This window comes from Purpureocillium takamizusanense, chromosome 9 (genome assembly GCF_022605165.1).
Source record: "Purpureocillium takamizusanense chromosome 9, complete sequence".
Lineage (NCBI taxonomy): Eukaryota > Fungi > Ascomycota > Sordariomycetes > Hypocreales > Ophiocordycipitaceae > Purpureocillium > Purpureocillium takamizusanense.
In genome coordinates this window covers 1,977,751-1,991,438 of record NC_063076.1, presented here as the reverse complement: position 1 = coordinate 1,991,438, position 13,688 = coordinate 1,977,751, and the positions used below count along the sequence as shown (strand labels likewise).

General features: G+C 61.1%; 5 protein-coding genes across 6 annotated transcripts; 3 read left to right on the top strand and 2 right to left on the bottom strand.

The window, feature by feature from the left end:
* The first annotated feature begins 733 nt into the window (after nucleotides 1–733).
* Nucleotides 734–3,101, top strand: chk1 (Non-specific serine/threonine protein kinase). 2 transcript variants are annotated; one of them, XM_047991096.1, is made up of 3 exons: nucleotides 734–1,018; nucleotides 1,292–1,368; nucleotides 1,441–3,101. In XM_047991096.1, the coding sequence occupies exons 1-3, from the start codon at nucleotides 1,016–1,018 to the stop codon at nucleotides 2,966–2,968; spliced, it is 1,608 nt and encodes a 535-aa protein (XP_047847106.1). In that variant the 5' UTR covers nucleotides 734–1,015; the 3' UTR covers nucleotides 2,969–3,101. The 2 variants fall into 2 exon arrangements, with proteins under 2 accessions (XP_047847106.1, XP_047847105.1); XM_047991095.1 differs by lacking the exon at nucleotides 734–1,018 and having other exon boundaries at nucleotides 1,073–1,368.
* Nucleotides 3,102–3,158: 57 nt separating this feature from the next.
* APC11 (ubiquitin-protein ligase Anaphase Promoting Complex) lies at nucleotides 3,159–3,635 on the bottom strand (the record flags this gene model as incomplete). The annotated part of the gene is made up of 4 exons (XM_047991094.1): nucleotides 3,159–3,211; nucleotides 3,275–3,338; nucleotides 3,401–3,432; nucleotides 3,494–3,635. 4 exons carry the CDS (start codon nucleotides 3,633–3,635, stop codon nucleotides 3,159–3,161), a joined length of 291 nt encoding a protein of 96 aa, XP_047847104.1.
* Nucleotides 3,636–3,946: 311 nt separating this feature from the next.
* On the top strand, nucleotides 3,947–5,657 carry JDV02_009431 (uncharacterized protein). The gene is made up of 2 exons (XM_047991093.1): nucleotides 3,947–5,311; nucleotides 5,365–5,657. The coding sequence occupies exons 1-2, from the start codon at nucleotides 4,353–4,355 to the stop codon at nucleotides 5,417–5,419; spliced, it is 1,014 nt and encodes a 337-aa protein (XP_047847103.1). The 5' UTR covers nucleotides 3,947–4,352; the 3' UTR covers nucleotides 5,420–5,657.
* Nucleotides 5,658–5,953: 296 nt separating this feature from the next.
* RPS2 (40S ribosomal protein) lies at nucleotides 5,954–7,354 on the top strand. The gene is made up of 3 exons (XM_047991092.1): nucleotides 5,954–6,299; nucleotides 6,554–6,811; nucleotides 6,934–7,354. The coding sequence occupies exons 1-3, from the start codon at nucleotides 6,048–6,050 to the stop codon at nucleotides 7,189–7,191; spliced, it is 768 nt and encodes a 255-aa protein (XP_047847102.1). The 5' UTR covers nucleotides 5,954–6,047; the 3' UTR covers nucleotides 7,192–7,354.
* JDV02_009429 (uncharacterized protein) lies at nucleotides 7,307–13,627 on the bottom strand. Its single transcript, XM_047991091.1, has 5 exons — nucleotides 13,388–13,627; nucleotides 12,751–13,314; nucleotides 8,779–12,676; nucleotides 8,140–8,696; nucleotides 7,307–8,001 (listed from the first exon to the last, which is right to left on the bottom strand). Exons 2-5 carry the CDS (start codon nucleotides 13,076–13,078, stop codon nucleotides 7,490–7,492), a joined length of 5,295 nt encoding a protein of 1,764 aa, XP_047847101.1. The 5' UTR covers nucleotides 13,079–13,314; nucleotides 13,388–13,627; the 3' UTR covers nucleotides 7,307–7,489.
* Nucleotides 13,628–13,688: the final 61 nt, after the last annotated feature.

The window sequence follows — 13,688 nt, the reverse complement described above, 5'->3', positions numbered from 1 at the left end:
AGGGAGAGAAGGCGGCTGGCTGGTTTACGGTGGTGGTGATGGGGGCACGAGGATGAACAGGCGGATGGACGATGGGGTGGATGGTAGCAACGGAGAGAGGAATGCAACGGGGGTGTCTAGGAAACTCTGTTTGGGGTGCGGCGTGCGGGAGAGGAGAGGCTTGCTCGCTGGGGGCAAAGCCTGCGTGCGTGCGTGAGTCTTGTTTTTGTAGCGTCCGTCGACGGGTTCACTCTCTCTCTCTTGGGTTGAGTTGTCTTGACTGCCGGACGGAGGAGGACCGGGTTATGCTGGCGGTCGCGGCGCATCCGGCGTCGCTGTGTTTTGTTTGCCGCAGCAACGGGACGGGGCAGCGACGCGGCCGGGGCCAATGAATGGCGGCGCCTGTACAGGCCGTTGAAACCAGCCCAGCCCGGGCCACCACCGCCCATCCATTGTCTGGCCAGTGTCGCGCGCGGCGACACGACAGGCGGGTTTCGCGCTGCACGCGAGCCGGGGGAGGAACTGCCTTCCATGCCCGGTGCTGCAGGGGGTGGGGCTGGCCCCGGGGGGCCGACAACTAAGGTAATAACTGCCCGCAGCGCACTGTAGGTGCTGCAGGCCGGACGTGCCCCATGGCGACGGCCAGCCAACCAAACAACCAACCGCTGCGTGTGAGAGAGTCTCCCGACACCCGTGGACCTTTGTGTTACTAGTGGCGTCGCTCCCCTTTGTGGCTACCAAAAGCAAACCGACACACCACGCCATCACGTCCGGTTGCAGCTTTACGCGGTCGGACGCGACTTGACGCGACCTCCGCACACGGTTGACCAGCGCCAACGGGAATCTATCTGTCACAGACGCCAGATTTGTTTTCCGTACGCGCGCACATCACACCACGGGTCTCTCCATCCTGGCACAGCTGTCATCGTTGTGTAAGCCCACGCGCGCGCGGGGAAAGCCCATCGGCCCCCCCCCCAACCACAACGTAAGGGGGGAAGCGGAAGCCTGGAAGTAGTAGAGTGGCCGACCAGCCAAGATGGTGAGTGACAACATTTAGTGTTTCCCCCAGCCCATTGATGGGCAGGACGGCTGCCACATACCCTCGGACCGTGCCGACGGCAATTTGTTTGGTCCCAGGGTCTCAGTACCTCCTCCGTCGGACCCCCTCCCCCGCCATGTGCCTCCAGTGCGATGCGGCGATGGTGCTGCTGCCTAGAAAAGAAAGGCTACGAGCGACATTGTGGACTTGCCGTTCCATCATCTAATCTTGCAATGTTCAATGACCATCGCTAATCCGTCGTCTGCGATGCAGTCTCAGCTAGATCCTTTGCCGCGGGATCTGCCCTTTCGCATCGTCTCCAAGACGGTTGGGCGTGGCGCCTATGCCTCGTGAGTGCTCTCTCTCTCTTCCCCATGCCCCTCTGGCGACGAACGCCCGAACTCACTCGTATAAATCTACAGCATCAAGAAAGCCATCCCCCTCGACTCGCCGACGCCCGTCTTCGCCGTCAAGCTCATCCACAAGGGCTATGCGACCAAGCAGGGCCGCATCTCGGCCAAGCAGCTCGCCATGGAGGTCTCGCTCCACTCCCACATCGGCCAGCACCCCAACGTCATCGAGTGGTTCGCGTCGGGCGAGGACCCCGTCTGGCGCTGGATCGCCATGGAGTTTGCCGAGGGCGGCGACCTCTTCGACAAGATCGAGGCCGACGTCGGTGTCCGCCAGGACATTGCCCAGCTCTACTTCATCCAGCTAGTCAGCGGCGTCAGCTTCATGCACTCCAAGGGCGTCGCCCACCGTGACCTCAAGCCCGAGAACATTCTTCTCTCAGCCGAGGGCAGCCTCAAGCTTGCTGACTTTGGCATGGCCACCATGTTCGAGTACAAGGGCCAGCGCAAGACCAGTTCCACATTGTGCGGGAGCCCTCCCTACATCGCCCCCGAGATCCTCGCCTGCGGCAGGGCGCCCGACAGGAAAGCCCCCGGTGCCAGCAAATACTCGCCTGACCTAGCCGATCTGTGGTCCTGCGGTGTCATTCTCTTCGTCCTGCTTGTGGGCAATACGCCTTGGGACGAGCCGTCGCCCAGCAGTTGGGAGTTCAACGAGTACAGGCGGAATCATGGCCATAGCACCGACGCGCTTTGGGAGCGGGCACCACCGGAGGCTCTCTCCTTGTTGCGGGGCATGATGTCTATCGATCCTTCGAAGCGATTCAATTTCCAACAGGTTCGCCAGCACCCTTGGTATACTAGGCACAACCCGCTCCTCACCGCCGACGGGAAAGTCTCCGACCCCATCCACCTCGCGACGCAGATGCTCGAGAACCTCCGCGTCGACTTCAGCCAACAGCCTTCAGCGTCACAAAGACAGGCACCAAGCGTCGATGATATGGATGTAGACACCGGCTTGAACGCGGGCAAGTTTTCTTCGACACAGCCCGAAACCCCTATAAACGACAAGGAATGGGATTGGGAGCAGCCGGTTCTCCGGTCCATGGCCATGCCAGCTTCCTCCCTTCCTTCGCGCGCCACCGATGCCCGCCGCATGGTTCTCAGCACTCTTGCAGACGAACCTTCGATGTCGCAATTCTCCCATACGCCGGGACCGTCCATATCCTTGACGCAGCAGGCCCGTCGCTTCCGCGATATCTGCCCTCCCGAGTCTTTGACGCGCTTCTTCTCCCATGTTCCTCCTACCCATCTTGTGCAGATGCTTGGCGGCGCGTTGCATCAGCTCAACGTGCCGCTTGGCCCCGTCTCGCCGAACTTGCACGGCAGCCCAATCGCCCAGATCAAGGTCAAGGCCGTCGACGGGCGCCAGCAGAGCCTGCACGGCGAGATCAACATCGACAAGCAGCCGCTTCCCGATGGCACCGAGGTCCTCGACGTGCGGTTCGTAAAAATAAAGGGAGACCCGCTCGAGTGGCGGCGGTTCTTCAAAAAGGTGGTGGTTTTGTGCAAGGACGGCGTCTACGTCCCCGATTCCTAGAGGGCGGCCGGGGCTTTTCGCTGCAAGACGCACGATAGCAACGAGGCTTTGGCCCCGGAGATGCTGGATAGATTGTAACTTATAGTTAGAATGACGAGACGGCTTAATGAATGCATCAAAGGTTACGCCTCTGCCGTGTCGCGGCGTCATGAAATGTGCGTTGCGTGCACGGACGAGGGGCACATCGTGCTCATTCTCGCCCAGATGCCGTTGAATCATTGCCCTGGTCGGCCCATTCGAACGCTGCAATCAAGGAGTTAATTTCATGGCACAGTCCATGCTGGAGAACTACCGCAGTGGTCTTACGCTGGCGACACATTGGGCATTGCCCGCGGGCAGAGTCTTGTTTTATCCACTCCATGATGCAGTGCTACGGCAGAGATGGCTGTCAACAATGTCTTGGGCGTCATCGCGATTCAGGAAACGGCATACCATGTGAAAGTTGTGGCCGCACTTGCCAGACACTGATGGAGGCACGGGTCAGCACGAGAACAGAGCGAAGCATGTGAAGGCGACATGGCTCACGCAGGCTGCAGTCGTCGCCAGGGTATTTGCATGTCGGACACGTCCCGTCAAAGTGGACCTGACAGATGCCGCAGACGTCGTCTTCCGGGATGTCCCATCGCCAGGTGGCGACGGCGTTCCACTCCTTGATGGTGACCTTCATGAGGGTGTTATGGCGGCGTGATGATGCCGCTGTCGCCGGGGCTGTCGTTCGTTGTTGATGTGTGTTTACATGAGCGTGTCTGACAAAGAGGTTTAGTGGAGGTGTAGGTTAAGTTTACAAAATAAGTTGCGAAGTAACTACACTGGCGACGATGCGACTCATGCGAGGCAGGTGGGCCCAGGGTCCCTGAGGTGTGGGCAGAACAATTGGCCCAGCGCCCACGGAGCTCGCTAGGTGGCTTTGTTACCTGGAGGGAGGGAGTGGAGTTGGGGTTCCCCATGCCAGGCCAATTCATCCATCTCGACCACCCGCGGCGTGCTCACCCGTCAGTGCCGATGGCGGCGCCCCCTCCCCCCCCCCCTAAAAGTGACAAGCACCGAAAGCTCTCTTTCCTGCCCTGGCAAGTGGTGGTGACAAGCTCAGGTCACCAGGAAGCAAAACCCTCCAAACTCACGCTTCGCTCCACCACCCAGACACCCAACGGCTGGTTCTTAGCTCGGGGTCTTTTTGCCCTCCGTACCCCGCATCCCATACTGCCGGCGTGGCTTCTGGCGCCCGTGTTGCGTGCGTAGGGAAACGATTCGGATTGGGGCCAAGCCAGCCCGTCTCGTCATCACCGAGCTCTCCGTCGTCGGCGCTGCCACCGCTGCTTGGACCTGTGCATCATCCTGCAGGTCCGCCGCTGGCCGAGGCGCGAACGATCTACCACGCAGCGTCATGGCATTCGTCGCTGTCGGCCGTACCACGCGAGTTGGCCTCGCCCATTGGGGGACGTCAAGGGCGTTCTGCGCAGCCATGTCTTCCCGCCGGCAATTGTCCAGCTACCTCGTGTCACCAAAGGAGCTTCACGAGGCCCTCAGGAAGAACCCGCCATCCCCCATCAGCCCGGATCCCCGTGTTATTCCACTGTGCGCCTCTTGGTTCCTGCCCAACGATGAGCGGACCGGCATACAGACCTTCCGGGAGCAGCGCATCCCCAAAGCCCGTTTCTTTGACCTCGACAAGGTCATCGATAAGCGCAGCCCCTATCCTCACATGCTGCCCGATGCCAAGCGCTTCGCCGCCGCTATGAGCGAGCTCGGCATCCGCAAGGAAGATGTTGTCGTCGTATACGACACCAAGGAGCTCGGCATCTTCAGCGCGCCCCGCATCGGCTGGACACTCAAGGTCTTTGGCCATCAGCACGTCCACATTCTCAACAACTTCCGGCTATGGGTGGAGGAAGGTCTGCCCACCGAGTCCGGAGAGCTGTACAGCGTCGAGTGCTGTCCTTACCCCATCCCCGACTTCGACGCATCCAAGGTGGCAAGCTTTGAAGATGTCAAGGAGGTGGCTCAAGACCACAACAAGGAGGGTGCTGAGGGCGTCCAAGTTCTCGATGCCCGGCCCAACGGTCGATTTACGGGCAAGGACCCCGAGCCGCGGGAAGGTCTGTCTTCCGGACACTTGCCGGGATCCATCAGTGTCCCGTTCAGCGTCGTGCTGGACCCTGAAACGAAGGCTCTCCTCCCCGCCGATAAGCTGAGGACCGTTTTTCAGGAGAAGGGCGTGGACCCGGAGAAGCCCATCATCTCGAGCTGCGGCACGGGCGTGACCGCATGCGTCATCGAGACCGGCCTGGAAGTCGCGGGATACGGTTCTCCCGAGAAGCGACGGGTGTATGATGGAAGCTGGACGTGAGCGCGCAACTTGAACCGAACCCAATGCTAGAGATGCTAACCAGAAGCAGGGAATGGGCCCAGCGAGTCCGACCGTCGGACAACCTGATCAGGAAGACGCAGTAAGCTGAAGGAGGCGGCGGCAGCATCTTTGCGCCCGCAAGCCCGGGAATGCGATTGTACTCCAAGTCACGATACCCTCTCCCCTATCCCTGGATTCCTCACCCCTCTCGGCCACGAAAGCACTGCCTATAATCCTCCATTGGTGGCCGTGGCTCAACGCCCTCTGCCTGTCCTGCTTCATTGCTGAACACGCGATCCGTGTATGAAACCGTGGCAGTATTCAAGAGAAATTTCTATGCACTATATTTGCTTCTGTTTCAGCAACTTCTCGATCAGTGACATGTGTTGCGTAACGTGGAGCGTCCCCGTGATAGGCGAAGCCCACCGAACCCACACCGAGAGGAACGATGACCCACTTGACTGACCGAGGTGAGAGTCTGACTTGACCCGCTTTTCTTCCGCCGTGGCTCGCCAATGAGACAGCCACAAGAATTCCAGCCACACGAAAGCCATTAGGGCTCGCCTAACCCAAGCGCACCCAAAAAATTACCCCGTGCAGAGAGCGAGTTGCATCCACCCCGCCAGCGCAAAAAGTTACTACGCTCCGGATCCCTCCAACCCGCACAACAACTAACGACCGCAGCGCCGCGCCGAATTTCCCCCTCGACGACGACTCTACACATCAATCATCATGGCTGACCGTGCTCGTGGCGGTGGTTTCGGATCCCGAGGTGGTGACCGCGGTCGTGGCCGTGGCCGTGGTCGTGGCCGTCGCGGCGGCAAGAGCGAGGAGAAGGAGTGGCAGCCCGTCACCAAGCTTGGCCGATTGGTCAAGGCCGGCAAGATCAACAGCATGGAGGAGATCTACCTGCACTCTCTGCCCATCAAGGAGTTCCAGATTGTCGACAACTTCCTGCCCAAGCTCAAGGACGAGGTCATGAAGGTGCGAACGCGAAGCCCGTTGATCCTCCCGAAACGGTGGAAATATTGGACGCACATGGGGCACTGCTGCAGGAATTGCGATGCGATATGGACGGCCAGAATCAGAAAGAGGTGGAATTACGATGGGAGTTGAGGAAATGGCAGTGTCGGATCGATCGCAGTTCTTGCAGCAGCGGCCATTGCGCTCCACAAACCGCACAGAGAGAAAACGAGACAGAAAGGATCCCCGCTGACACGGCATTTTGCCATCTGCAGATCAAGCCCGTCCAGAAGCAGACCCGTGCCGGTCAGCGCACGCGCTTCAAGGCCGTTGTCATCATTGGCGACTCTGAGGGCCACGTCGGTCTCGGCATCAAGACCTCCAAGGAAGTCGCGACCGCCATCCGCGCCGCCATCATCATCGCCAAGCTCTCCGTCATCCCCGTCCGCCGCGGCTACTGGGGCACCAACCTCGGTCAGCCTCACTCTCTGCCCTGCAAGCAGAGCGGCAAGTGCGGTTCCGTCACCGTTCGCGTACGTCTACTCTCCACATCCCTCGCGTTGCGGGCCGTCTTGGGGTGATGATTCACATCCCACAAGACCGGTGCAAGATTGTGTGGTCTCCGGCAGCAAGTTAACATAGGTTTCTCATCTAGCTGATCCCTGCCCCCCGTGGTACTGGCCTCGTTGCCTCCCCCGCCGTCAAGCGCTTCCTCCAGCTCGCCGGTGTCGAAGACGCCTACACCTCGTCCGCCGGTTCCACCAAGACGCTCGAGAACACCCTCAAGGCCGTCTTCGTCGCTGTCTCCAACACGTACGGCTTCCTGACCCCCAACCTCTGGAAGGAGACCAAGCTGCTGCGGAGTCCCCTGGAGGAGTTTGCCGACACCCTGCGCGAGGGCAAGCGGTACTAGAGAAAGGGAGAAGCGTGTGGGTGGCAACGTGTTGACGAAACCCGGTGCGCGGAGTCTCGATTCATTGTGTTTCATTGCATGGTCGGTTGGCCGGTGGGGGCAACCGATCCTGGCCCTCGAGATATAATGGTCACGGTCTAAATGATTACCAAAATTCATTCCACCTTTTTGCTACTGAAGTGACAGCCTCGCCCTTCCGTCTTCGTATTGATGCCTCCTTAGATAAGATACTACGAAGTAGTCGTATAATCAGGACCCACGCGCTGTACAAATTTGGCGCTGTCTCGTCTTGTTCCCTTTACCAGAAACCCTCCCCGTCATCCGGGCTCATGACGTGAAGCTTCAACGACTCCGATGGCACAGCCTTCCCCCGGGACCCGAACCAGCCTCGTTTCGGCGGCTGTGGTTTTAGCGGAGACGGCTCCTTTCTCTTCTTGGCCGGTCCGTCTTGCTGGGCCCGACTTGGCGCGGCGGTGCGGGAGAGCTCCCCGTCTCTCTCCAAGTCACCAGCCGATGCCACCGCCTTGCCCTTGCCCTTGTCCTCGGCCCGAGACGCTTGACTGGACGACGCGGGCTGCTCCGCGTCTTTGCCGGCACGCGTCCCAACGTCAGCGCTGTCGATACGACGCCGTTTTGGCGGGCTCTCGTCTTCATCGCTGGGGTTAGGGCTGGGGGGGAACCTGGCCTTTGCCTCTTCGTTCTCGTCGCCGTCATCTTCGCCATCATTCCGCTTTCCGCGCCCAAAAATGCTGAACAGTCTTGAGCCCCAGGATCGTTTCTTGCCGCGACGCGCAACATCAGGATCCAGCCCTGTGGCCCTGGCGTGTTAGCAGTCTGCACATCGTGGGGATATTCCAAAAGCGAGAGCAGCCGCGCAAGACAAGAAAGAAAGACGGGGGGAGAGAAAGAAAAAGGGGGGCGTTGACGGGGGGGTAGGGGAGAACCCACGAGCTTGAAGCTGCTGCTCGATGCGCCGTCTCTGCAGCGGCGAGTCGCCGAGCCAGAACTCGGCCGGCCCGGGGAGGAACTTGCGGCGCCGCATCGCCCTCTGCGCGTACGACACGCTATGCTCCTCGGGGTGTATCGCTCGGGCGCCGGGCGTTATGCCGAGAAGCTCGTGCAGGGCGTGCCGCTTCGTCGCGTGCTGGTCCTGCAGGGCGCGCAGGGAGCTGCCCAGACGGTGGGCGAGGTGCGACAAGAGCTTCTCCGTCCGCGCCTGATCGGCTTTGACGTCGTGCGGCTTCTTGACGCAAGAGGCGAGCGAGCGGAGGCTGTTGCGGTTCGGCAACTCCATGCTGTACGATCCGGCGGCTTCGTCTGCGTCCGCGTCGAATATCTTTGTACGGTCCCAGCGTTTGATGAAGGCCTGGACTTCGGCGGCGTTGTCACCTTGCTCGTCTTTCTTGCCTACGTCGCCAGATTCACTCCAACGAATGCGCTGCTCAGGATGCACCGTGTGCTCCGGGCGGCCGAGCATAGGCGTCGTCTTGTCCTTGACATACGTGCTAAATGTACATGGAGGGTTAGAGCGATGCTTTCTATAACTTCATCGGCCAAAAATGGCAGACAAAGCGGAAAGAGACTGACCGGAGAATATTCATCTTGTCCAGCCTCGGAACAAACTGGGCAAGCTCCTCCACGGTAAACTGCCGCTGCTGAAGTTGGGGCGCGCGGTTCAGCGCTTGGAGGAAAGGACCGGGCATCTTGGGGCCCATGTCGTTGAAAAGGGACGAGGCGCTGGGGTCGTCGAGCATGGCCTGGACGCTGACCGAGAAGAGCTGCTCGCGTTCACTGAGGCGTTTCTTCAAGGCTGGAGTGTCTGTGGCAGATGGCTGGCAGAGCAGCTCGAGCCAGCGTGCCTCGAGGGGTCGAAGGCGAGGGGGGCCTGGTTCTGCAGACTGCTTCGCGTCGCCCGTCCTGGCTCCTACCACGCCCGCTCGTACATCCTTGACGACGCTCATGATCAGGGGCCGTGGGGCTCGTCTTGCCGTCCGCAAAAGGGCGTCGTAAAGAGTGCGATGTTTGATGAGCGCGTCCCACAGCTTGCCCAGCTCAGCCATCATTGCGTCCGCCTTGGTCCATTCCGCGGCTTGACCCCGGCCGTCATCTTGGCTTTGCCCTTGACCCGCGGCGCTGGGCTGTTCGTCCTGCCATGTCTCCGGGCGCGATGGCTTCGTCGCGTACCGCCGACCGGCTGCGAGCTCGTCCCTGCGAGACTCGCGCACGTCGGGCAGCAGCGTCTGCCAGGGGCTGGCCCCGACGATGCGGTTCTCGTGCGAGTCGAACAGGCCGAGGGTCTGCTGCAGGGCCGCGCGCCGGTACCCCTTGAGGCGGGCCAAGGCCTCGAACTGGTCGTCGCTGAGCTCCTCGGCGTCCCGGGGCACCTTGTGCTGCCCCTGCTGAGCCTTGCGCAGGACCGTTGCCGTGTGCGACGGGCCCTTGCGCATGCACTCTTCAAAGTGCTTGCTCTCGCACTCGACGACGTTGAGCCTCTTGCTCTTGGACGACGACGACCCGTTCCACTTGAACCCCGACTTGGGCTTGTGGTGGGTGTGGCTGTTGGACCAGAACGACCGGGCGTCGCGCTGATGTCTCTTGCGGTACAGCTCCTCGACAGCCTCGCTCGGCGATGACGCATCACTGTCGTCTTTGACGTCCCGGTAGGTCCATCTACCGGCCTTGTTGGCTGCGTCGCCGGTGTCGTGGAGGCTCAGCTTCGGCTCGGGAAGAATGATGGGCTTCTTGGCGTCTTGTTGGGGCGGCGGCGGTGGCGGCGGCGGCAGCGGCAGGGCCTCCGGAGAGTCACCGACCAAGTTCTCGCGGTTGTCGTGGTACTGCATGAAGGCGTGGTGCGTGCGGACCATGATGAGCACCTGCTCGAGGGCGAGGCCCCAGGGCTCGTCGCCGTCCTGGATGCGCTGCAGGCGGGACGTCATGTCGATGACCTGGGCGAAGCGGGTGCGCCACTCGGCGGAGCGGAGCGTGACGTGCTCGGAGAGGAAGGCCTTGGCCCTCTCAAGCTGAAGCTCGGGCGCTGCCTCGCCCTGGAGGGCTTTATCTCGGGCTGGCTCCGGGGAGGCGGGTACCGGGATCGGGACCGGAGTCGGAGCCGGAGCCGGAGCCGGTGCCGGTGCTGATGCCGATTCTGGGTTCAGTGCCGCCTGAGGGCGTCGTGGACGAGGGGACCTCGGCTCCGCAGCCGTCGATGCGGGAGCTAGCTCCGTTTCGAGCGCAAGCGGGCTCGGTGCTGGCTCAGGTTCGGGCACCCGGGAAGCACGAGGCGATTCCGGCTCGGAAACAGGCCGCATGTCTCGCTGTTCAGGCTCAGGGGCAGGCGGCTCGTACGCTGGAGGCGGCGGCGGTGGTGGTGACGACTCCGGTGCAGCAATGGACCCGTCGAGTTGTGCTTGAGACTCAGGGGTAGGCGGTAGGGCAGCCGTTTGCTGGGGGGAGGTCGGAGGCTGGGGCCCTACAGGTGACATCGAACTCGGGGGCGTCAACAGCATGCTTTGCGTCCGCGCGGGAGCAGGAGGAGGAGATGGTGGTGTGGCAGGGGGCGGCGTCGTCGGTTGGGGAAGAGGCGAGGCGGGAGGCGGGTTCGCAGGTTGGTAAAGAAGCGAGGCCGGAGCTGGGCCCGGTTCGGGGACCTGTGGTGTTTCTGTGAACGGCGAAGATGTTGGTGCCTGTCTAAGAACTGGCGACGGGCGAGAGCGAGGGCGAAGGGGAGGGCCGGTGAACTGTGGTCTTTCTGTAAATGATGATGCCATTGGCGCTCTAAAGATTGGCGATGGGTGAGGACGAGGGACTGGGCCGGGGGCCTGTGGTCTTTCTGTGAATGGCAATGCCCTCGGAGTTCGTCTGAGTACTGGCGACGGGCGAGGAGGAGGGCTCGCATGCTCGGGGCCGCTGGTAGGCTCCGGCATGTGCATCTCTGGCTCCGGCGAGGGCGGTGCATCAAAGTCGTCCATGTCGTCATCTGGTCCCTCCGGGGCGGTCGTATCCTCCTCCAAGGCAACCCCATCCCCTTCGGAGACGACTTCAGGCTCCGACATGGGCATCTCTGGTCCCGGCGGAGGCGGTGGATCGACGCCGTCCATGGGTTCCTCTGGGACGGTTCTCTCGTCTTCGGAGACAGCCTCAGCACCTTCGTACACAACCTCTGGTTCCCCGGGGTCAACCCCAGGCTCCTCAGGGGTAGCCTCATCCCCTTGCGAGACGACCTCTGCATCTTCGGAGACAAGTTCAGCCTCTTCGGAGCCAACATCAGGTTCCTCGGGGGTAGCTTCGGCCTCTCGAGAGATACTCTCAGCCCCGTCAGAGACAACCTCAGGTTCTGAGTCAGCCTCAGGTTCGTCGGTGACAACTTCAGGTTCCTCGGGGCCAGCTTCGGCGTCTTGAGAGACAACCTCGGCCTCCTCGGAAGCAACGGTAGGTTCCTCGGAACCAACCTCAAGGTCCTCTGCGGAGCCCTCGACTTCCTCGGGGATAGCCTCAGGTTCCCCTAGGATAGCTCCATGAGCCTCTTCGGGAACAGTTGCTAGTTCCTCTGTCATAGCATCAGGCTCCTTCGGAGTAGCATCGTCATACTCTTCGGAAACGCCCTCGAGTGCCTCTGCGACAGCATCAGGCTCCTTTGGGAAAACGTCATCACCTTCCTCGGAGAGATCATCGGGTTCCTCAGAACTAGCCTCGTCGTCTTCTTCGGGGACAGCCTCCAGTTCTCTCAAGGCAGCTTCAAACTCATCTAAGGCAACCTCATCTTCCTCAAGGACAGGCTCAAGCCCCTCTTCTATACTGGCCTCGGGTTCCTGCGGTGTGAGGATAGGCTCCTCCGGAATATAGTCAGGCATCGGCTCGTCCTCGTCCTCGGCGGCGGCGCCCGCCTCCGGCTCCAGCTCAAGGTCCAGCTCCGTCCAAGATCGCCCCGTGTTGGCGGCGCTCTCCCTCTGTGCGTACCCTTGCTCCATGTCCTCGCGGATGAGCAAGTCTTCGATGGCGTTGAGCTGCTCGCTCGTCAGCGGACCCGCGACGTCGTCGTCCCGCGCCTGCAGGATCCCAGAGTCCGCCGCCACGGGCTCGAACGAGCCAAAGGTTTCGACGGCGGCGCGCGTCCTGTCCCGCTGCGGCTCCTCCGAGAGGCCCGTAGCCCCGGCCCTGTCGAGGTCGGGCGCCCACGGTGCGCTGCTTGTCGGGTTTTCGTCGCGCCCTCGGCCCGGCGGCTGCAACAGCTTCGCGGGGCCCTCTCCGGAGCTGCCGCCGCCGCCACCGCCCGGCTTTGAGCTGTCGAGGTGCTGATATCGGCTGCCAAAGATATAGCCGACCCTTTCTTTGCAGTCGACATGTTTGGATAGGAAGTCGTCGAGGACGCCACCCGAGATGTATAGGTTGAGGGCGCGGAAGAAGGCGTTGATGTCGAGGAAGCGATCCCTGCGTATCTCGAACGGCAGGTCCGCCTCATTGGCCTCGAAGAGCTCTGCGATCTCAGCTATACGGGCCATGCCGATTAGAACGTAGCACTCTCGCGCACGGAAGTCGTGAGGAGGGGCTGCCTGAGCTTACAGAGTACCAGTTTGACCTTGACAGCCAGCGCCTTGTTCAGCTCCGGGGGCGCCATGACGTGGCTTCCAACCCGTCTAGGTTGCGTGGTGATGTTCGGCCAAGGGTAAGAAACTGCGGTGTGTTCAGGTTCACGCGTAGTAGCAGGCTCTTCTCCTCGCTGAGGCTCGGATCTCGTTTGAACGCTGTACAAAGCAAGGTGTTGTTGACCTCGGGAGTCCTCAGAGCCATGCCCTCGTCGACGGCGTCGGTGTTGAAAGCATTTGATGGGGTCGAGTATAGGACGAAGAGGAACTCGCGGGCTTCGACGGCCCTGCAAACAGCCACACATATACCAGTCCCGACCTTCTTTGTTCGCTCTGCCTGCTTTCACTACGATCCGTCGTTACGCGCTCGCGACCGACTTAGACGACGGGCCGCGGCGTGGCCCAGACGGCAGCAGGGACCATTAATTACGGCAGCCGAGGACAAAGGCCGGCTCACCATGTATGTCGGACCTCGACGACGACATCAAAGACAACGACGAACAATGGGCAGCTGCGCCACTCGTTTCCTTATCTACGTACTCTGAGAGTGGTCAGTCGGGTTGGATGGAAGGGGTGAGAAACATCCAAGCTAGCTAGGGTGCAGGGTAACTAGCCAGCTGTCCCGCGTTGAGGGCATGCATGTCCGGGCTGAGCTGCTTGTGTCTTCGACTCGAAGTATACGGGATGATTGAATACTATTGTCGTTTGATATACAGTATGTGTATTCAGGACGATGTTGGTCAGCAGTGCTGTCCATACGGCGGCGTTGATGACGCACACGATACGTGGTGAGGTAGTTGACAGCATCCTTTGACACTACGTCGACCTGGTGGTCCACGGGCGCACAAAGTGAGACGGAGAGAGAGAGAGAGAGAGCAGTCGTCACTCGCCCAACCCAACCAACACTCGCCAGCA